Source organism: Blastomyces gilchristii, assembly GCF_000003855.2.
Source record: "Blastomyces gilchristii SLH14081 genomic scaffold supercont1.10, whole genome shotgun sequence".
Taxonomy (NCBI): domain Eukaryota; kingdom Fungi; phylum Ascomycota; class Eurotiomycetes; order Onygenales; family Ajellomycetaceae; genus Blastomyces; species Blastomyces gilchristii.
The window spans coordinates 1894071-1914802 of NW_003101673.1; the positions used below are offsets into that span (position 1 = coordinate 1894071).

General features: G+C 46.6%; 6 protein-coding genes across 9 annotated transcripts; 4 read left to right on the forward strand and 2 right to left on the reverse strand.

The window, feature by feature from the left end:
* Positions 1-313: 313 nt before the first annotated feature.
* Positions 314-3121, forward strand: BDBG_17245. 2 transcript variants are annotated; one of them, XM_031725012.1, is made up of 4 exons: positions 314-699; positions 920-1063; positions 1283-1812; positions 2036-3121. In XM_031725012.1, exons 3-4 carry the CDS (start codon positions 1378-1380, stop codon positions 2186-2188), a joined length of 588 nt encoding a protein of 195 aa, XP_031578880.1. In that variant the 5' UTR covers positions 314-699; positions 920-1063; positions 1283-1377; the 3' UTR covers positions 2189-3121. The 2 variants fall into 2 exon arrangements, with proteins under 2 accessions (XP_031578880.1, XP_002624534.2); XM_002624488.2 differs by having other exon boundaries at positions 1411-1812.
* Positions 3122-4274: 1153 nt separating this feature from the next.
* Positions 4275-4907, reverse strand: BDBG_17246 (uncharacterized protein; the record flags this gene model as incomplete). The annotated part of the gene is made up of 2 exons (XM_031725013.1): positions 4275-4693; positions 4898-4907. The coding sequence occupies 2 exons, from the start codon at positions 4905-4907 to the stop codon at positions 4275-4277; spliced, it is 429 nt and encodes a 142-aa protein (XP_031578881.1).
* Positions 4908-6906: 1999 nt separating this feature from the next.
* BDBG_05304 (uncharacterized protein) lies at positions 6907-8227 on the forward strand. Its single transcript, XM_031722077.1, has one exon. It carries the CDS (start codon positions 6974-6976, stop codon positions 7307-7309), a length of 336 nt encoding a protein of 111 aa, XP_031578882.1. The 5' UTR covers positions 6907-6973; the 3' UTR covers positions 7310-8227.
* Positions 8228-8371: 144 nt separating this feature from the next.
* Positions 8372-14780, forward strand: BDBG_05306 (F-box domain-containing protein). Its single transcript, XM_002624491.2, has 2 exons — positions 8372-12803; positions 12871-14780. The coding sequence occupies exons 1-2, from the start codon at positions 9848-9850 to the stop codon at positions 14112-14114; spliced, it is 4200 nt and encodes a 1399-aa protein (XP_002624537.2). The 5' UTR covers positions 8372-9847; the 3' UTR covers positions 14115-14780.
* Positions 13951-20674, reverse strand: BDBG_05307 (catalase A). 3 transcript variants are annotated; one of them, XM_031722079.1, is made up of 5 exons: positions 19064-20674; positions 18380-19000; positions 17220-18253; positions 16833-17145; positions 13951-16766 (listed from the first exon to the last, which is right to left on the reverse strand). In XM_031722079.1, exons 3-5 carry the CDS (start codon positions 17451-17453, stop codon positions 15064-15066), a joined length of 2250 nt encoding a protein of 749 aa, XP_031578884.1. In that variant the 5' UTR covers positions 17454-18253; positions 18380-19000; positions 19064-20674; the 3' UTR covers positions 13951-15063. The 3 variants fall into 3 exon arrangements, with proteins under 3 accessions (XP_031578884.1, XP_031578883.1, XP_031578885.1); XM_031722078.1 differs by having other exon boundaries at positions 18380-20674; XM_031722080.1 differs by lacking the exons at positions 18380-19000; positions 19064-20674 and having other exon boundaries at positions 13951-14614; positions 14681-16766; positions 17220-18297.
* On the forward strand, positions 17763-20554 carry BDBG_05308 (uncharacterized protein). Its single transcript, XM_031722081.1, has 3 exons — positions 17763-18233; positions 18325-18544; positions 18727-20554. The coding sequence occupies exons 2-3, from the start codon at positions 18464-18466 to the stop codon at positions 19048-19050; spliced, it is 405 nt and encodes a 134-aa protein (XP_031578886.1). The 5' UTR covers positions 17763-18233; positions 18325-18463; the 3' UTR covers positions 19051-20554.
* Positions 20675-20732: the final 58 nt, after the last annotated feature.

Here is a 20732-nt window from a genome sequence, read left to right on the forward strand (position 1 = left end):
AGAAGATTTAGCCTAGAGTCTCTCAACTGCAACTGCGTAGTCGCATCTCTGTATTCGAGACAGCCCAAATACGCGCTTCCAGTTCATATTGAACAAACCAATTATACCAAGTTCGGGAACACTCTTGATATTTAGTTAGCATTAGATTGTAATGAGCTGCACATAGTAAGTCAGAAGCTGGTATAAAGAAGAAATTTGCGTGGTCCAGTTTTGAGATAGGGGTAGTTAGCCAGTTAGGGCAAGCATGATCCCGTGATTTGTCCCTTAGCGCTTCTTTCGTATGTTCCGGACACCTCATCAACATCGCATATCGACGAGACGGACAGTTTAAGTCTCAACGTCCCTCTCTAATACCCAAGTCGGGGTGGAACACGGTACCGGCATTTGGCCCCATGTCAGGCTGTTTATACCATTCCTTCCATACGAAACCTGCGACATGCAAATTTGAGTTTGACATTCCCATAAGTCGACTTGTATCAAAAGCTGCCTCAAACAGCTAGTCAAAGGAAACGTTTCGTTGACTTGCACTTCGCTCCAGGGCTAGCTATGAACTCCTAAGTGAGTGATTCAGCAAGGACACGGAAAGGATTGTGTTTCCTTTGCTACCGAGTCACCTATTTGTTCGTCGGGGGCTCAGACCCTTCACAAGTTCTCCAGGAGCAACAAAACCCTATACAAGTGAAGGAGGAAGAGTTCCTTGTAAGTCTGGTTTTCCTTACATTTCATGCACACAAACGAAGAGAGAATTTATTGTTCCTTCCGCGAATTAAAGTGATCTTCCAGATTCAACTGAATAGTCAAATCGCTTCGTACGATCACTCATTCGTTTCCTCCGAATAGCCTCTTCATTTTAGGAAGCCTAGTTGCCAATTTTATTTAACAAATCATGCATGAAAGCTCATACTAATTAGCCACCTAGTATTTCACCATTTCTCACACAGTTATTTGCGCACTTTCGACTATTATGTCACTCCCGGCGATTTTCAAGACCACCGTTCAGGCTGCCGTTCTCAATGGCAGTTCAAACGTAATAGCTCAAGCGATAACGGCGTATCGACATGGGGTAAGTTATTTTTGAATTCTCTCTACTATCTTCATTTTTAGACATCCGAACGTTACCATTTTGACACTGGCTTAACGGCGAGGGATATCCCTCTTGTCTATTTCCTAAACTTGGCGGGTTTGGTTTCGTTATATCCCGCAGAGTATTGGTTTTATGGCGAGTTTGTTTTGCTCATTTCGTTATTGACGGAATTTCATTCTTTCGTGGCGAACATGTTAGGTCCAAACTGCTGCTGTCCTCTATTAGCACGAACATGAAAGTCGCGCAAGTAACCAAAAAATAATGCTAACTAAATTCTTGTGCGGCATTTTTAAATGCCGCTGGTGAATTCGGTGTTGGACGTAAAGGCTACCTTTGCTCTCGACTACATTGAATTGATTCGCTTCATCATATGTACACTTATCACTACGCCGTTTATGGTCCTCTGGCAGGATTATCTCGAAGCCACATTTCCCGCGTCACCTCAGGATAATGCCAGGAGGATTCCGGCGGCAATGGAGGGCAACAGTGAAAGAACCTCCAACTCCAACACGACTGCCAAAGAGGTGCCACACGGTGGGGTCCAAACGAATCAACCAGAACGAAAAGAAACACAGGAGCCCATCCAAGAAAAGAATACCTGGAATACTATTTCTAAGATTCTGATAGATCAGACTGTCGGTGCCGGATGGAGTACAGCGCTGTTTATTGTAACTATCTCTGCTTTGAATGGCCAGGATGCCAACGCGATTCAGCAATCATTGTTTAGGGTAGGTTACATTTGCGGTCCTTTCTTCATTTCTTCAACCTACCCATTAGAGATCAATTACACGTAGGAAAGGAACTATAAGTTGTTTCTTTCTATGCGCAAATTTGCGCGGATTTGCGCGATAAACCTTCGATTGAAACATAATTTGGCCCCGCTTGTTGTGTGGAGCTTGTATCCACATGTATCTTTCCCCGCAAACGCTAATAATAACCATATCGAACTAGGATTTCGTTCCCATTATCATAGCTGGCCTGAAGCTTTGGCCAATGGTTTCAGTGATCAGCTTCACAATGGTTCCACCAGAAAAGAGAGTGCTGACGGGGAATCTATTCGGCATGATCTGGGGTATATACCTTAGCTTGAGAACCGAAGAGTGATGTCAGCCCCTTCGGCCTACACAGTACCAACTCCACTTTGCGTACGGCACAATCCCCACACGGCACTGTTGCTCCATTGCGGGAACTACGATAAAATCTCCACTATATTTTCTTTTTCTTTTCTTGCCTTGCGGTACCTCTTCGGGTTCCCTTTTTGGATAGAAACCTAAGAAGAACACCCATGGGGGCCGGATGAATCGGGTTAGTTTATAGTGGTCGATATGGATGGAGTTGCCGCTACTGTCGGGATTTATTCTAGAAAAGCCGGTCAATTTGGCGGAAGTGAATTGCGGGATAATACTCCTGTCAAGCGACTATTTTCGGATATTTACACCCTCCTGGCACTTCTCTTTTAAGTGCTCAAAGCCGGCTTTGAGTAGGATAGCATGGTCCTGGAGATCTGCCCTTTTCCGTTATCCATGCACATGCACGGGGAATTTACATGCATGCACGTCGGGATAGAACTAGCGGTATGCAAATTTCCCGAAACTCTCAATTATTTTTTTCTCCTTTTTTCTTTTCTTTTTTTCTCGATTTGAGCCCCCAACCTGCTCGTGCGAAGAAGAGAGCAACATGTTTACAATGCTGCACAACACAAAAGTTGCCTGCCTAATTTGCAGCTTCTGCGATCACGACTTTTGTTGGCAATGTAACAAGTAGTTGGCTGATATTAAGAGTCTAGCTGCTATGTGTACATATTGCATGTGGTGAACAACTCTAGATCACAATATAAAATCATTTACTCATTCTATTAAAGATTTTGGCAATCTCAAATTCTTGAGAATTTGAATCATTTTAAGCTTTGAAGCATAATCAAAAGCATTTTTTATATCTATAAAAGCAGCAGTTGAAACTAGGTTTTCATTTCTTACAATTTGAATATTATGAATAACAATTAAAACTGTGCTAATTGCTGATTTTCAAGGGCTGTATCAGATCATCTAACAATGCTCTCATGCACTCACTCAATTCTTTGCAAAACAGCTTGCCAATAGATTCATTAGCAAGGCCTCAATTATACAAGTATTTTAACCCTATCCTATCAAGAAAACAGAATTTCCTATGCAAGCCCTGCCTGCGGGTTGTGCAACGGTTTCTATTTATAAATCCCTCAGCCCACTTAGCACCGAAACACTAACGTGATCTCATGTGCTAGCCACATGGCCAAGGCCTTTCGCTGCCAAGATGCACGGTTTAAGCGTCTGTCCACCACTTCATGGTTGGAATGGAGGGATTAGTTTAGTTAAATGCATGGACAAATCAGATGATGAGGAATGAAAGGGATCGCTGGTAGCTTGCAGGCTGCATGAGGCCATCAGAAGGCCTAGTGGGGCGGTGTCTGCCGCAGAAATGGCAATGAACGTCTCTCCAAGTTGAGGAACAAAGTTGTTTGTATAGTTTTGGTATTAAAAACAGTTGGTTAACTACTCGAAATCGGTTTGACCTAGAGTCACATGATTATCGGTTTCCCGCCCCATCACTGAGGACAACAAATCTTCCACTATCAAAGCTTGAAAAATCACGATGGTGAGATTTTCAGTGGCAAGAATCAAGGATTGCAAATAATTACTGACATGTACATACATGTACATTACATCTGTCAGTCTCAGTGTAAAGTCCGGAACATCTCGATAGGCGACGAAGGCTTTCTACTTATCCTGACAACCGGGTTACCATTTGATATCAGGGACATTCGCACAAAGATACGAGCCTACAATTTGTAGACATTATCTCAGATTCGAGACTTCAGGACTTTTCGAATTTTGCAGGATTGAATCCCTTGACGACACCGACTGAAAATATTTTCCCGCGCGATGATAATGAGTACAATGGGCTGTTTCTGCTGCCCGAGCATATTCTGCTTATCCTCACATCAGGTCAAGGTTTTGATGCTTTTCTTGAGTGGTGTGTCAGTGTTGTTGGCTCAAGGGTGCGGAGTGCCGAAGGTCCCTTTCGGCATGCAGGTGTCACTATTGAAGAATATAAACCGCATGCCTTGGCTGCATAGATCACATAAGTACGAAAGCAGATAGATAGTCAGGTAACCAAACAAAGTCTATGGCATGTGCTAGCAATAAATGTCTTCTCACCCCTCAACATTACACTTATGGTTGTCCGCCCAGTATCTCATATCCCCAACAAATCTACGGGCAATACCCCATTTCACACCCCGATTCTTGAAGTATTCAGGGTCACCCAGTTCGTCAATCTGGTCCAGATCTAACCCATCGTCTAGAGCCACATCACACGCTTTTCGAAACTCATCCTTCCACGATACATTCCCAACCTGCGATTGTTGCCAGTCACAGTATGCTTGAACATTGGCATCACGAAGACCTGTTATATTAAGACGCGGAGGCTTGGCTGAATAGACGACGTGCGTGCCTTCCGAGGCCGGTGGTGATGATGACAGAGCCGGTTGCGGGGTCTGTGTTGGGAGGACATTTGTGATGGTAATCGGTGGGTAGGTTGACTCAGATGTAAGGTGATTATGACTCTTTTGTCCTTCAAGCTGTCACCTCTCTGCCCTATAGATTTGTTCGCGGATCATGCCAGGCACATCCTCATGAGAATCTAATTTCTTCCCACTCTGCACATACCTGACCAGGCTCAAAAGTTCATCTCTATAGAGTTTATAGTGTTTCTTCCCGTAAGGGTCCTGCCAACAATGTGGCTCTAATTCACAGGAATCCAGGACAGCGCATTAACGCATAGACATGTTTCCAGGCAGCAGGTTCTTCAGTCAATTCCTCCTCCGTGGTGATCTCTCAGTCAAGATTTTGAAGCATGCCCTGAGTAGCAGATGAAAGTATCTCATTTGTTAGTTGTTCTGCAACTGGCTGTTGAACCTTGACTGTCTTCTATGTAGTTGAACAGTATCATGAGTTTCATTCTCTTGCCAGCAAGAAAGTGATCACCCCATTCAAAAAGCTGTTTCTCAATAGCAGGCCAGTCAATACTCGTCTGATCAAACTGTTGAGTGAGTTTATCTTGAAGCTGAGCAACTGATACCACAACAGATGTATCATCTGATACAATGCTTCTGTGTGGGTATTTGCAGCACAATAACTCCTTCAACTTCAGGTGAAAAAAGAGCCTCCAATAGAATCCAGGGGCAAGAACCAGATCTTGTTCTGTATCTTTGTCCACTGTCCTATTGATGAGGGTAACTTTCCATTATTCAATCCAATAGTGAATACAGGTTGGTGGATCCTCATCATACGCCTGCCCCTCTACAATAATAACTGAATTGTAGTAGCGGAAGTTTAATGGGTAAGCACTATCGTCGTTATTAAGGCTGAAAGAGTCGGACCTCATCTTTTTTGAGTGGTATGGGACTCCTGTGGTTAGCAATGTTTTGTCAAGGCTCACACCCTACACTGTCTCAGCAACTGTTGTTTGCCGGCAAACAACAGCTGCAGGCGAGGAACAGAAATTCAGCCGACACAACTGTTCAGTTGTTGGCTTATTTTGTCACATCAGATAATAAGAAACATTCTATATGTCTATTGATGTCTAATCTTCCATGGAGATCCTCTGATGCACGCCTGATTGGCCTTATGCAGAAGATAAAGAGGCATAACGTGGTTCTCTAAGCGAGTCGTGCCAAATAAGCGAGCTACTTTGTTGCACCCTACCAAAATTTGTATATTATAGAGTGACTTTTAAAACAAACATAAAACCCATGGTAAGTCAATCTACATATAAATTTTGGCAGGGTGGTTGTACAAAGTGGCTCGCTTGGTGATAGAATATGTTTACTAACTACAAATAGACACGTCTTTCAATAAGTTACATGTTACAATGGGAAAGTTACGGCCCGCCCGTTGTCATTAGAAGTGATTTGCCCCAATAATATAACCACACTAAGTTCTTGGCAGTGGCGCCGGGAAACAATCATCATGTGACTGTAGGTCAAACCGATTTCGAGAAATGACTTGATGTATTAATATATTATTGGAAGAGGTAACTTAGTACATACATGTACATACATACCCATTAATATTGCAGATGGGGAAATCATCTTGTCCCACTATCCCCCGCAGTAAACCCGGATATTATTATTACATAGACTGCAGAGCCCGAATCATGATGGTGACAAGTCGTATCGTCCCGCTCCTCATTCAGCTGGCACTGTCCATGCTTCCGTCTTGAAGATTATGCCTCCTCAGCTTGAACGGGAAAAGCCGAAGTCCTCTTCTCGCGTTTCGATCGTAGGGACACAACGCATTCCATGCTTTTTCGTTAAGTGACCTGTTCGCTCCCGCGTCGCATCATCCAAGCCACCTTAGATTGCTGTTAAATCACCCTTTGTGGACTTTCCCAAGTGTATCAGCAAGGGAAATATACGAGCTGCGTTTGAGATAGATACAAGATTGGTAAAGGGGGCGTGGGGTTCTAGTTTGGTCCGGGTCCTCTTGGAGGAATATCCAATGTTGTGAACGACAATGGGAGGCAGTTGAAAGTCCTTACAGTTATTTTGTGGCTGTTGGTAGAAAACATGTCTATGAGTATATAAATGTGCAGTGTACACATATCTCCATATAGATCATCTATCTACCTTTAAATGTGTCTAGAAGGCGTTATTCGATTTAACCCTGGTGACTAATTAAAACCCCGTCCACGTTTGTTTCTTACTTTCTTCCCATGCTGAGAAATTCAGAACGGAATGGAACGTGGGCATCGAATCAAGACACAACATCATGTCGTGTTTCATGAGCTGAAACAGCTGACAGATACGAAGAAAGTTGCTTCTGGGCTTTATGACCATTGACCAGCCAGGCCATGCCCAGCACAAAATACGAGTCTTCAGACCGATCAGTAGATCAGCCAGTGCGTTTCTATGAGCTTAAATCGCTGAAACCGAGATCCAAGAACACATCCTGTGCCAACACCACGAAGAAAACGGAAAATATACCTACAACTCTTCAAGGATTTTGCAAAGTCCGTGTTTCGAAATTTGACTGGATAGTCGAGACGCGTGAGGAATTATACTTCGCCTCTTCGTTTGTGTTTCTTGTGGCCCGGTGTCAAACACGCGATTTGACGGATGAGTTGCTTGTGCTCGTTTCTGTTTTGCTTCTCATTCTGGAGACCATCAAGGATACCAACAGCTGGTGAAAAGCTTCCTTGAGGTCGAGATTTATGTTCCACAAAGTTACGAAAAGGGCTATATTATGAATAGAGAGAATGGTATGCTGGTGTCTCGTATTTTTAACCTTCGGGCTCTATGAAGTCGATTCATACCATACCATCAAGGCCAATCGCCGCTAGGGTCAGAGCCTATTTGGTTAGTTAGGGCCTTGTTGGCTCTGCAAAGCTGGAATCTCATCATCGCCGACGGTATCTGTAAACACCCTCAAAAATTAAGAATGATTTTCCGCCCCCACCAAATGCTAAAAAACCAACTCGAAGTCGCAAACAAAGAATGCCGTCCCCGCGGATATTTCTCCACATTCTCATTGACAAACAGGGAAACAAAAGGCTGATTAGACGCTGAGAAAGAGTTGGTGTGCAAAGGGGGTCAGAAATCCCAAGACTGGTTGGTTGTTGGTAAAAGCAACTCTGCCACTTGCTACGGGCCAACGTGTTAGGTTAACTATTTATCATGCCCTTTTTCGAGGATTATTTATTGTTTACACTCCGATGAGAAACAAAGAATTGCCGCAACACTTCGCGCGGCTTTCAGACAAGACAAGAAAACATCACTGAATAAAGCAGAGGCACAGCACAGTTCATTGGTTTGGCCATCTTCTTACTGACATCCAAGCTCATGAACATTAATGGAAGCCAACTGCTACAGTACATAGCTGCCATATTAATATAGATACACCAACTACACCTATAGTAGTTGGGGAACTGGGATGTTCGCCTATCCGGCGAAGGGAAAATACCGACCAGATATCTAGGCTATATGCCGGACACTGTCTACAAAGGAACGGTATTGAAATATAAAATCCAAAGGCAGCAGCACTAGTGGTGATATAGAGGGGAAATCACTCAAATATAACGCCATCAAAGCCGAGAGAAATGGCAAATGCCTGAAAATAGAATTGAGAAAAAGTAGTTGTTGGGTTTTGACAAAAGCAAGCTCCCGGCTTTTCCTTACCAAGCTACTCAGCCCCCAACCTTGGACCCTTTGAGAAGTTTCCCAGTACGGACGGAGTACTCACCCACCCACGTATTCTCGTATCTTAGGAATCTCTTTATTTTGATGTCATTATTGTCAACTACAGTGGGTTCAGAGTCATTTCTACAATCTGGCCAGGCTCTCATTGCTACTTCCATGGGATCCATTTTTCGCGCTCAACCCGAAGTCTTTATTCGCGGGGTATAGAGATGAAATGAGGTATTTTAACGAACCATTCCAAACGCTAAAGGGTTTAGCTACCGTAAGTTAGTTACATGCATAACTAGTTACACATAACTACGCTGTAGTAAGTACAGACTACGGAGTACAGGTCCTCTCCGTTTGGACGGGGGCTTGCGGGGGCTGGGGGCCTGAATTCCCAACCCCAACATCTGGATGGCTCCAACACACCAACTCCCTGTTTGGGTTCTCCCGGCTTGAACGATAGTTACGGGCAACGCCACTCGTTGGTGCCGGCAGCCTAAAGATTAAAAAATACCCCGGCACTTTGGACTCAATCCTGCCCTGCCTCCAGAAATCTGTGCTGCGGAGCCATTATTGGCTGCTGCGACTGAACCGTCCTGCAGCTGATGGCGCAGGGCAGATGCAGATGGGGTTGGCTCCATCACTGAATATGCCTCATGCCCCTGGATCTGAGAGTATCCATGTGGTCACATTGTTGTCGTCTCGGGCATTTTGAAGCCAAAATGTGGGGGAGTGATTCGCATATGTTATCAGCGAGGAGAAATACACTTGGAAATACACCTGCTGCCGTGCCTGCTAATAGATCTTATGGGGCGGATAAGGTACAGTAATTTATTTCCCCCTTCGGGTATTTTTGCGACGGCAGAGGAATGGCCAGTTAGTTAACTGCCTTTGGGTCGTATATCTATGTCGGGGTGCTGCGCCTATATGCGACCAGACCATCCCTCGCATACATATTCACACGCCCTGCCGTGCAACAGTCTCTTATCGAATCTCTTCCCTTCTCTTTAAGGTTGCTTCTTGGTACTCTTATACTTTTGACTCATATAAGGCAGCTTGTTATATATTGCTGTTCAATACTCTACCTGACATCACTGCTTGCTGTACGACTGTTGGAGTTTGAATGAGGAGGAGCTAAAGGAACGGAACGAAGAAAGGATATCGACAAGGGTTTATGTTTATTATTATTCTTGTACATTTGGAATTTATACTTCCTTTCGGAGGGTGAATTGCTGGTGTATAATACCACTTGATTGTGGAATACTCCGATTGCGATTGTGGACGCCATAGTTTTTCTCCTCAATCCTAAAGGACCAATTGCTCCATATTTTTGCCTTTCTTTAGCAATAAAGATACGTTCGCAAGGGGTAGGTCAATGCTTGGGCAAAGGCTTCATATGAGGCCTTTTTCTTTTCGCCCTCCTTTGTCTCCAATTTCACCAGCCTTCTCCTTTCTCCACAGTCGATATGCTTCGTTTATTCTCAAAAACCCAAAATCGAGGCTAACATGAGTTCAGCCAGGATACTCAATCTCGCTCACTGGTGATGATTATGGCTTTCAATCCGCGCCCGACGAATAATGTCGCCCCATTACCAGAGACGAAGCACAAGGAAAAGAAGTCTCGCTATTCAATGGGAGCGCTTCAAGTTAGATGGCCTATGCGTGCTGCTCGCTCGACGGACTGGTCTCCCATGTCAAAGAAATCGAAAGATAGCACTATGAAGCACAGGGAGAGCGAATCAGTAGATTTACATTGCAGTAAATCCACTGACTCATTTCTTATGCTTACTAGCTTAGAGCTTAAAAATGATAGCAGATTGGAGGCCAGCGCACAACCTTTATCCCATCGTTCACCCTTGAATTCAACCCTCGCTTGGATTAAGATACGGGATTCACCTCAATCCTCTGATGTACATGCATTGGAGAGCGTACATCTTCCTGAGAAGATTGCACCACGAACACCCAGCCCCGAAAAGCATACAAAGGCATTGGACTCAATGTATACTAAACCAAAATCCTCACCTATGCCTCCAACAGGGGGTTCATACCCGATAGCAGCACACCAAAGCCAAACTTTAGATCGCAGCCTGGCACCGGTTTGCGATATTAGCCCACCACCCATGCATCCTGGACGGAATCGGCCATTCTACAAAGTTTCCAGTATTGGCACGCTACAGAGCATATCCGCGGGAGACACCACTGAGAAGGTATCGCCGATCGTGGGTTCGGTTGTTCAGAGAAAAGCCATCCCAGCCTCCTCTGGAGATTCGAGGTCCATAGAGCCCATGACCATAGTTTCACCCTTGTCAATCGATATGCCCCAGCCTCAGCGAGCTTTTGTTCCTCCTTCCTTTGACAAGATCATTCAAGTCGAAACAGACCCGCTTTTGGACCAACCTGGGAAAAGTGGTGGTTCAGCCACATCGTCCGAGTTCGGTAGGAGTGTCTCTGCACCGAATAGCCCAAGCTCCTCGAGATCTAGTATATACTCTGAGGAATTTCCTCAAATCCCCGTCGCACCATCAACAGAGGGATGTTCCAGAAGCAGCAAGGGATATTCGTTAATATCTCCCGTTACTGCTGGCGTGTTCGACGACGACGATTCTGATTTGAGGCGGATTCCTACCTTTAAATACAAGTTTAGCCCTAAACAGCAAAGAAATAAACCTCTTCCTCCCGAACCAGTGATAAAAATCCCCCCGCTATCCATCCGCCGCACCTCCGGACCAGAGCCCATGGGCTCCGTTTCCCACTGCGGTCGGTTAATCCAACCGACAAGCAAACCACTCTTCCTCCCGCGAGACCCACGACCATCTGACCTCGATATTCTGGACGAGGCATTCCGTCGTTCAGGGCTTCATCATGTATCGCCTAATAAATGTGCTAAATCGAAATCGGGGCAAGCTTCTGGGTCAGACACACTCTCCAACTCTCCGTCTCTGCACAAGGCTACCCTTGAGCTAGAAGAACAACTTTCTATTCTATCCATGCCGATGCAAAATAGAACCGGTTGGCTGAAGATAGGGCATAATCAATGCTCCTCTTCTGAGCTTCCTGCAGATACCCCACCTAAGCCTTTGAAACGACGTTCGTCTTGGAGAAGGTCTGGTTCGTATTCAGTTGTGTCTCCGACCAAGCGATCTTCGCCCAAGAAGAGTTGGAATGGCAAAGGGAAGATCAAACTTTCACCGACCATAAGCGAGTCAGTAGAAGATGATAACAGGCGACAATCGTGGCAGGCACAAGTAGAAGTGTCATTGCAAGTTTGTGCAAATGGTAGTAGTACAAAGAATAGCACGGCTCCCAGTAACAATGGCAGAGACGATCTGAAGCTCGCAGAAAACATAAACCGCATGGCAATGTTCACGAAGCCACGGGCCGAGAGTGTCGAGCGTAACCTTCGCATGCGTCTGCCCCGCCTACGAACGCAGCTCAGCGCCAAGTCGATTCGGGGCCCTGTGAACCTCAGCGCCGTGGTGGAGTCGCCAACCAACCAAACAAACCACCCGAACCTCGACGATCACAGCAGCCCCAAACAGCACGTCATGGCGGGTCTCGATAGGCTTGATCCAGCGCAGCCAGAACCAACTCGGGAGGGTTATTCTTACAGTAACAACGATAGTGATAATCCAGTAGAAGCACCTCCACTCGTTTTCAAGCTCGATGACTGCCAGTCAGCCCCCGCCTGCGAGCATGCGGGGTCAAAAGCCATGCTCTGCGAACCGATCCCAAACGAGGTAGCAAAGAGTGTTATATGCGAGATCATGCAGAAGATCGACAACCTTGAGGACTTGTTTAATCTCGCGGTCATCAACAAGGCCTTCTACTCCGTTTTCAAAGACCATTCATTGACCCTCATAAAAGATACCTTGTTCCGCATGTCCCCTGCTGCATGGGAATTGCGCGAGATATGCCCACCTTGGGAGGCCGAGGGTGATGAAGCTGGAGATATTGATATGCCTGTGCCGGAATACACGCCAAATCTATACATACAGCATTACACGCGCGACCTATATACCATGGTCGCTCTGAAATCTCTCATCCTTGTTCGCTGCGAGAGCTTTCTACGACCCGATACAGCCAGAGCATTGGCAGGGTTAGACGACGCTCGTTGCGCGGAGGTTGACGAAGCGTTCTGGAGAGTGTGGACTTTCTGTAAGTTATTTGGCTGCGGAAAAAGCAGAGAAGATGATGTCACTGCACAAGTCGACTGGCTCAATGGCGGTCGACTTGCGGAGGCTGAAAACCGTGGCACCAGCATTGTCATACAATATCCGGCCGGGGTGCATAGCGTTTTATTCAACGCGCCGCCTGCCTTTAGCAAGGGCAATCATGGAGGATTGTCGGCGACGGAACTCTATGACATGATGGAAATTTGGACCTGTCTTGGCGTCCTTTTGCAGATGTTCCATGGGAAGTGTAAGGAGGCTCGAGATTTTGGAGTCTTTGATGGCTTAAAGGTGGCAGATGGTGATGTTGCGAAGGAGGAATCCCTGACAGGTAAGCAGCTAACATTCCAATCATCTCGGGCAGCCTTTATGAAGTTGTGCTCACACATAACCAACAGAAAGCTGGACCCAGTATCTTCTCACGCTTGGGCCGTCCGCTATTCTTGCTCTCACCAGCATCAACCCCGAAGCACCAATTGAGACTCTCTTCTCCAGAGCAAAGGCCAACGGGTGGACGAAATGGAAGACGCCCGAGTTGAGTTATGGCAGTGCACCAAGATTATTCTTGAAAGAAGCAGTGTCCCAAGTCTACGAATCCAGATTATCAAACACACACACTCCCGCATCATCTAGGACGCCGAAGTCCAACTCACCACCGCCACATTCCCCCAGCCCTATCGCCAGACACCGCGGCCACTCTCGCAACATCTCAGAATCATCCTCATGCTCTCTGTCATCGCCACCTGGCGACCCAAGCCGACGACGCCAAGCTGGATTTGCTGCGGAGCTTCGCCGAAAACGAAAGGAGTCTCAGGGTTCTGACATGTATGTCAGTCTAGAGATGACCCCTCCGGTTACAAATTTCACAGACGAGAGGCCAATCTCTCATTTCTCTACTGTGATCGAGAACCTTGACCCCAGTAATAGTAAGGGCCAACAGCACCCAGGCACTCCAGTTCCACCCACACCAGCAACCGTCCCACACCCAATCGATACAACAGTGCGAGGAATACAGCCCATTAGCTCTAGCATTCAAAATACACCCATCTCCGATGCCTCTATTATAAGAAAACTACTACCCGACTCCATTCCCAGCTCTGCACGCCCACTGCCAACCGTCACCCTCGAATCACCGACGCCCCCACCTGGCGCGGCACTCACTTCAGCACCATCATCCCTCCCCCTTCTCCACGCTGTATCTATCCCCAAGCAACACCAACGCACATTCTCCACCCCCGAGACTATTGCTCAAGAGAAGATATCCCGCGGCCGCTACTCCTCATCGGCCCCTCAAGTCCTTGATCCAGTCGACATCGCCATGCACAAGATGGTGAAGGAGCTTGGTTTCGACGAGCACGCTGCCAAATGGGCTTTGAAGTGCACAGACACGGGCGAGTCGTTGGATGTTGCGGCGGCGATTAACTTGCTGCTGCAAGGCGGCGGACATGTGGATCCCCTTGCCTTGTCCTCGGGCGAGACGTCGGCCACGGGCCATATGAGCAGTATTTCCGGTGCGGCTGGTGGCGCAAGCGTTGATGGGAACGACAGTGCTGGCGTGAATGGCATGTATAGGAGGAAGACTATGGCGCATAGTCGAGAGACGGAGGCAGATGTATGGAGGCCTGTGTGGAGATGGGCGTGAGAGGATGATGGGGGCTTTGATAATATCCCATTCTTTATTTGCTATTCCCCGTCCCTGCTTTTGGTGGTATTTTCGTTCGTCTCAATACATATGCACGGCGAAAATCTCTGTTCTATTTTCTTGTCTACATACAACCTTCAATTCCCTTATGTTTTTATATACACCATCTGTATTGCCGGGAACTGACATTGTCTCAACTATATCCTTTCCTCATTGACTGGGTTGCTGGATCGATCCTCTCTTCATTCCCTTTCTGGAATTTAGCGAAACATCTCTTGATGCTGCTATTGCCTCCTACGCATGATTAATTTACTTTCTTTTCCTTTTCGTACATATACCCAATATGCCATTCATTTGTTATTTCTTTCTGATTATGTTGTTGGGTGTGCCTTTTTTTTTGGGAGACATCCTATCAAATATTTCCCTTACGGCGCACCGTATCATAAAGTGTCTATAGGTTTGAAAATTAATAGTCTTATTCAGTTCTAAATCCTCCCGGTCTTCTCTTAAAATCAGTGGCTCTCGTCTCTTCCAGGGGTTAGGGATAGTTAAGTAGCAGCACTCACGGAGACAGAAACGTACTAATCAGCATGCTACAGACGCCACCAATTACCGCAGGAACGTGTCTCGATAATAGAATCGAAAATAACTTTGTTCAATTATTAAGAGCAACTTATTTCTGAAGAAAAAAAGACGCATATATCATACATTTTCAAGAATTAGTTTGCCATTTTCGTGTGTTGAGTTGTGTGAGAAGCAACGTAGCAGATGGCTACTAATCAAATAACTTGGGGAAGATGGGAAGACAGGAAGGCAAAACTTCAAACCTAGGATTTTGTTTTCAATCTGCATTCGGTACGCTTTCCAGTGACTGTTTTTGTTTTTCGAGGCCTGAGTATTCCTCATTATCAGTCCTGATTCCACCAGCTTTCAACCGATCCGCTTCCATTCAAAATGGGACCTTATCCGCTAACCCTGCCATCTCTCGCTCGTAATTCCGATGCTGCGAAACCTGATACAAGAACTTGCCCAAGAAATCCCTCGCCTCGGGGAACATCTTGATCCCCTCCGTCAAGCTGTGGGGCTCGTGCAGCTTGCTGGACGTGACAACACCGTACCATTCGACTGGATGCCCTGAAGTGGCCGATGATACCTCCAGCCCAGGCAGGTTGTTCAGAACCTGCGCGATAAGATTAACAGCCTCGCCCGTAGCACCAATAGCCTTGCAGTGTCCGAACTGCTCGGCGATCCAGTGTTGGATAGCGCCCAGCTGGCCCAGTTCCTTGATATGCGAGCCACCGGGGATGAAAGTAGCGTCGAAGAGCGTAGAGCGCTGGCCAATATAGTTGTGGTCCGGAATCACGCCCTTGCTGCTATCCTTGTCCTCATGGTCGGCAAAGATGGCTTGCCTCTTCGTGCCGATTACGACGGGCAACGCGTTCATGGCGGCAATTGCAGCTTTAACCGTGCCAAAGGCGACAGAGTCGTAGCCATCTCCGATCAATATAGCGATTTTTCGGCCTTTGATAGTGGGAGTGGCCAGTTGGCGGTCGTTGATGTATTTTTGGCTGAGGTTTATTGTCTTCTGACCTTCATTAGCTCGTGGGGCTTTTTGTGGGGTGGGCGCGCCGACTTTGACGGCAACGGCTTGGGCGAGGGGAAGGTCGATTTCAGCAAGCCGCTCGACAAGTCTGTTATAGACAATAGGGTCGTCGCAGTGGTCCAACTCAAAGCAGAAGGCATTCTGGACGTGGAGTTTTTCGTAATCCGAGAGAGAATTGTAGAATAATTGCGCTTGATTGATGTGCTCACGGAACTTGCTACTAAGCATCCTAGCTTTGATGCTCTGTGTTACCTTTTGAGGGTAGGTGACGAAACCTCCATCCTCGGGCTTGGTGGGTGGGCAGGCCTCGAAGCGGTTCGGCCAATAGTTCACGGTTCCCTGGGTTATCCTGTGGCGCATTGCACCATCTCTGTTGTGATTCATGACAGGGCAAACTGGGCGGTTGATAGGGAGCTCTTCCCAGTTGATACCAAGGCGGGAAATTTGAGTATCGAAATAGGAGAAGTTACGTCCCTGGAGCAGAGGATCGTCGGAGAATTCAATTCCAGGAACGATATGGCTAGTACAGAAAGCAACCTGCTCTGTCTGAGGGAAAAACTCGTCAACATTGCGGTTAAGCTCCATCTCCCCAATATATCGAACAGGCACCAGGCTCTCCGGCCAAATCTTAGTCGCATCGAGAATATCGAAATCGAAGTCATGCTCTTTCTCTTCCGGAAGAACCTGGATTCCAAACTTCCATTTCGGGTACACCTTGTTGTCAATTGCTTCCATCAGATCTTTACGGTGGAAATCTGGGTCTTGGCCACCGAGTTTAAATGATTCGTCGGGAATGAGCGAATGAACCCCAAGCTCTGGCATCCAGTGGAACTTAACGAAGTGCCGTTTCCCCTGTTTATTCACTAGAACAAAGGTATTGACGCCAAACCCTTGCATCATCCGAAATGATCGCGGAATAGCCCTGTCTGACATAGCCCACATAAACATATGGGTAGCTTCAGGGTGCATATACATGAAGTCCCAGAAGTTATTATGGGCGGTTTGCCCCTGAGGAATTTCATTATGAGGTTCCGGCTTCACAGCGTGGACTAATATCAAGGTTGATATCAATACTATGTATTATGTGATGAAGAGATGATGGATTAAATACTTACTTATATCCGGGAATTTTATAGCATCTTGAATGAAGAAAACAGGAATGTTATTCCCCACGAGGTCCCAGTTGCCTTCTTCCGTATAGAACTTAGTTGCGAAACCTCGGACATCACGGACTGTATCGTAGCTGCCTTTGCTGCCCTGGACGGTGGAAAACCGAACAAACACCGGAGTAGTCCGCGATGTGTCAGTCAACACTCCGGCAGAAGTAACATCTGCTGCGCTCTCGAGAAGCTTGAAGTGCCCGAAAGCACCTGTTCCTCGAGCGTGCACAACACGTTCTGGGATCCTTTCATGGTCAAAACGGTGGATCTAACTTGATCGTTAGCATATACTGTTCAGACAACTTAGACGAAAGCGAGACACGGTGGGTAGGCAGCTGAGACCTTCTCACGAGCAATCTGATCTTCCAAGAGGCTTGGACCTGTTTGATGTTCGGATGCAAGCCTGAGCCACTGGTCCGTATTGCTCACTTTGACGCCATGGTCAGTCGTGAACGGTGTAGACCAATGAACGTCTGCAGTATCGCGAGCGAGGTCTGCGATCTTTTGCTCGCCTGGCTGCACGCCTTCCACAAGCCCCTTCATCTTACGAAACCCTTCTGTTGCCTTGCCAGTCATTGCGGGCGATTGATTAGATACTGTTTCTGGTACTTTTCAGGATTAGAATAGACAACTTTTTGACAGAAATAAAGAATTCCCTTCCATGATTGTCTGAAGGGAGGACGCGGAGGCATGTAATACATTCGGCCTAGGAACGACGTCATCTTCCCAGTGTTTGTATGGAGGGGCTAACCAAATGATAGTTATCTGAATGTCAGAATGACGTCGACCGGCGGAACTTCCAGGCGGAGACAGACAGCCCTCTGGCATTTAGCATTCAAGTACCACAGGACGGGCGTCAGGGAACCAGGGTAGTTTTCCTGACATGATCCCTCAATGCATCACAACTCAGATATAGATGTCCATTCACTGGTTTCTCTGTTAGCAAGGATTTTTATATACCCAAATGGCGCGCGGTTCAGCGTCTAAATCCGCCTCTATTCGTGTAATCATACAGTAGTAAGGGTAGGATGGGGGATCTGCCTGTCCCGAGTACCAATCTATATTGACTTGAACCTGTTGGTAAATTGGGTGAAAATTTCCGTGACACTGGCGGGCCTAGGCGGTGCATTCTCAATTATTCATTGGAAAAAGCTTGTATTCCTAACTTCAGCCAAGTGATGTCAATTTCAGAAGTCCTCCCTGTTTTGCAACCCCCTACCCTACCTCCAAAAAGCGTCGTCAAAGCCGCATCAGTTAGCCGGGCCAGGCCTCCGCCGCGATGGGGAGAAAGCCAATACATTAATTAGCCTACAACACTGGTAACGTATGCTATCTGTGCAACGCATGGATCCGGCGGTGAGTATCAAGGTTCTGCACTGTGTGCTTGGTGTCCCAACGTTAGCCCTTCTCCCGCTAATGAATTCTCCGGAGTCGTCCCCTATATCAGGTTTACTTTTGTCGATAACTGGGAGAATCAAAAAAAATAAAAACTTGATTCCAACCATGTTTGGCAGGCGATCATCGGATTGCGCCTCAAAAATCTCCCATCAACAATAAGCAAGGCTTAAAAAGACTTCCAGCTATGTATGCTTCAACTGCGCCTCCACGCGCGTCCTTCACAGCGTCCAAAGTTTACCATGACTTGTTGTTTCAACTCTTGGGAAAAGGTATATTTTGTTCTTCTGTCGGCACGGATAACTAGTGGAGAGACTTGCATCGACGAACGGGCCGAAGCACAGCCGTTTGTGGAATATTGTACCATTCGGCCAGAAATCAGAATTGAATTTCCGGTTTTGATCACTGAAATGATCTGCTATGCAAATCTGCCACTGACGCCTTTTCCATCCAGGCCCTAACTAATGTGTTTGCCAATGTGGCGGCCTGCCAAACCCCACCATCTGCCACCATCTGCCACCATCTGCCCCCATCTGCCACCATTATTGCACGCAGTATCGAGGACGGAAGAATGGGGCTTCCATCGCATTCTCGCATCGTGTTCAAGAATATGACACAGTATTTTGCCCTAAAGCCAGGCGCGCGCGAGCTTCCGATTGCTTCAAGGAGTCGTGTTCCACGCATTGTGGATTGTGGATTCCCAGTTCCATCCCCTTTTGCATTGCCATCTATGGAATCCGTATTGGAAACAGCGGTAGGTAAGCGGCGAGGTGGCTAAGTGGGCGACTCACCGTAAATCACCACTACTAGTTACCACTACGTTACTCATGGATGCCTTCTTCGTGTCTCCCTCTCTCTCCAGCCAGCCAGCGGGAAAAGACGACTCTAGCATGATGAATAAGGGGGACTGAACGCCACGCTTGAATCACCAATGGATCAGTAACCTCACTTTCCTGTCCTTTCTTTTCATTTTCACACTTTTGTTTCTTTCTTTTTCGTTTTTCTTATTTTATTTCATCGTATTATTTTATTGGTCAACAAGAAGAAGAGACAAAGCAAGAGATGGGGCTTCGCAACCGCTGGGAGGGACGATCTTTCACTAAGATGCTGATCTTGCAAGAGCGTCGACGCCCCATCTCACCTAAAGTTCTCATAGGTTGGTCTAACGCTCTATTTTAACACTGGGGGGGGAGGGGGGGGTGAAGGTTTTCCGCTTGCTTCCAACGAGGGGGAAGTTTATATGGGCCCTTACTGGACCTCTGGAAGCCATCAAAAGTCCGCGCCATCATCATAGGCGCGGAACAGAAGCCAGGAACGATACCATCACTGCTTCAACGCGTGACAAGTATCGCATAGGCATAGTAGTGGTGCTGATTTGTAGAACTAGAAGACTTGCAGGGGTGTTCTATGTGAATATCTTCGGCGGGAGGGTTCCGTGGTAGGTAGGGTAGGGTTGGAAACAAAAATCCTCTGGAATAATAATAATAAGAGGCTAAAACGACTCACACCAAAAGAATACGCTAGAACTATTCTTTTTGTTTTCTTTTTTGGGGCTTATTTTCATTCTTTTATAGTCAGCGGGACGGCAGCCTTTGGCCTAACTACGCAAGTAAGTCGACCGCGTCAACCCTTGCATGTAACACAACATATCTCCATAACGCAGCGTACTGCGTACTGCGTAGTGTGATTGATCATTTGGGCCATTGTTTTCCTCCCGGGAATCCTGGTTATGTGTTCAGTATCGGTCGGAGTCCCCCGCCACACAACCCCCAATTTCTCACACATAACTTGTTGCGCTCGGCCTCATGCATGGTCGAAGCAAATAATAATAATAATACGGAGTCCCGAAGAAACTCTATTTCTTTTTTACTGTCAACAATGAACAAATCCCGAGTGGAAACCAAAGCTTGCCTCCAAGTATGTATGTTAACCTGGAGATGACCACTGGCGTTTCCCTTTGGCTTCCTCAACTCACTCCCCAAACCATGACCAACGACCGATATAATTTTGGCCTGGACTCGGCCTCCTCCTCCACGGAGACACACCATCCCATCGTCGTTCAAAGAGAATAATGAAAACTGTTCTGTCACAACTACTCCGTACGCTGCGTATGGTATGAAGCCTTCAAAAAGTGGGGTTTTTACGGTGCGATCGGCACCAGTGAACTCCCATCATTATTAGGATATTGTTACCCTTGTACTCCGTAACGCTGCTAGATCAGGACGCTGTTTGGTCAGATTCCAACTAGTTACAAGAACCCTTTCTTTTTTTTTGTTTTTTTTTTCCTTCTCCCCTTGGAATCCAAATTCTAAGCCTTCACCGGATCGAAGCACATCCGCTCTCATTATTAGAACTATGTGGCTTCGTCGCTACTTCAAGCTAGAAAAAAAAAAAAAAAAAAAAAAAAAAAAAAAAAAAAAAAAAAAGACAAACATGAATGCTGCCTGGAAGGTGACGCAA

Bases quoted from the DNA above. Each gene is read 5' to 3' on its own strand.
- BDBG_05306 (XM_002624491.2), top strand. From the start codon at position 9,848: ATGATTATGGCTTTCAATCCGCGCCCGACGAATAATGTCGCCCCATTA. The intron at 12,804-12,870 runs GTAAGCAGCTAA...CATAACCAACAG, and splicing joins GAAGGAGGAATCCCTGACAG to AAAGCTGGACCCAGTATCTT.
- BDBG_05307 (XM_031722079.1), bottom strand. From the start codon at position 17,453: ATGACTGGCAAGGCAACAGAAGGGTTTCGTAAGATGAAGGGGCTTGTG. The intron at 17,146-17,219 runs GTCTCAGCTGCC...CGATCAAGTTAG, and splicing joins ATCAGATTGCTCGTGAGAAG to ATCCACCGTTTTGACCATGA. The intron at 16,767-16,832 runs GTAAGTATTTAA...CCTTGATATTAG, and splicing joins TATAAAATTCCCGGATATAA to TCCACGCTGTGAAGCCGGAA.
- BDBG_05304 (XM_031722077.1), top strand. From the start codon at position 6,974: ATGCCCAGCACAAAATACGAGTCTTCAGACCGATCAGTAGATCAGCCA.
- BDBG_05308 (XM_031722081.1), top strand. From the start codon at position 18,464: ATGCTTCAACTGCGCCTCCACGCGCGTCCTTCACAGCGTCCAAAGTTT. The intron at 18,545-18,726 runs GTATATTTTGTT...TTTTCCATCCAG, and splicing joins GTTTCAACTCTTGGGAAAAG to GCCCTAACTAATGTGTTTGC.
- BDBG_17245 (XM_002624488.2), top strand. From the start codon at position 965: ATGTCACTCCCGGCGATTTTCAAGACCACCGTTCAGGCTGCCGTTCTC. The intron at 1,064-1,410 runs GTAAGTTATTTT...TTGGACGTAAAG, and splicing joins TAACGGCGTATCGACATGGG to GCTACCTTTGCTCTCGACTA. The intron at 1,813-2,035 runs GTAGGTTACATT...ATATCGAACTAG, and splicing joins TTCAGCAATCATTGTTTAGG to GATTTCGTTCCCATTATCAT.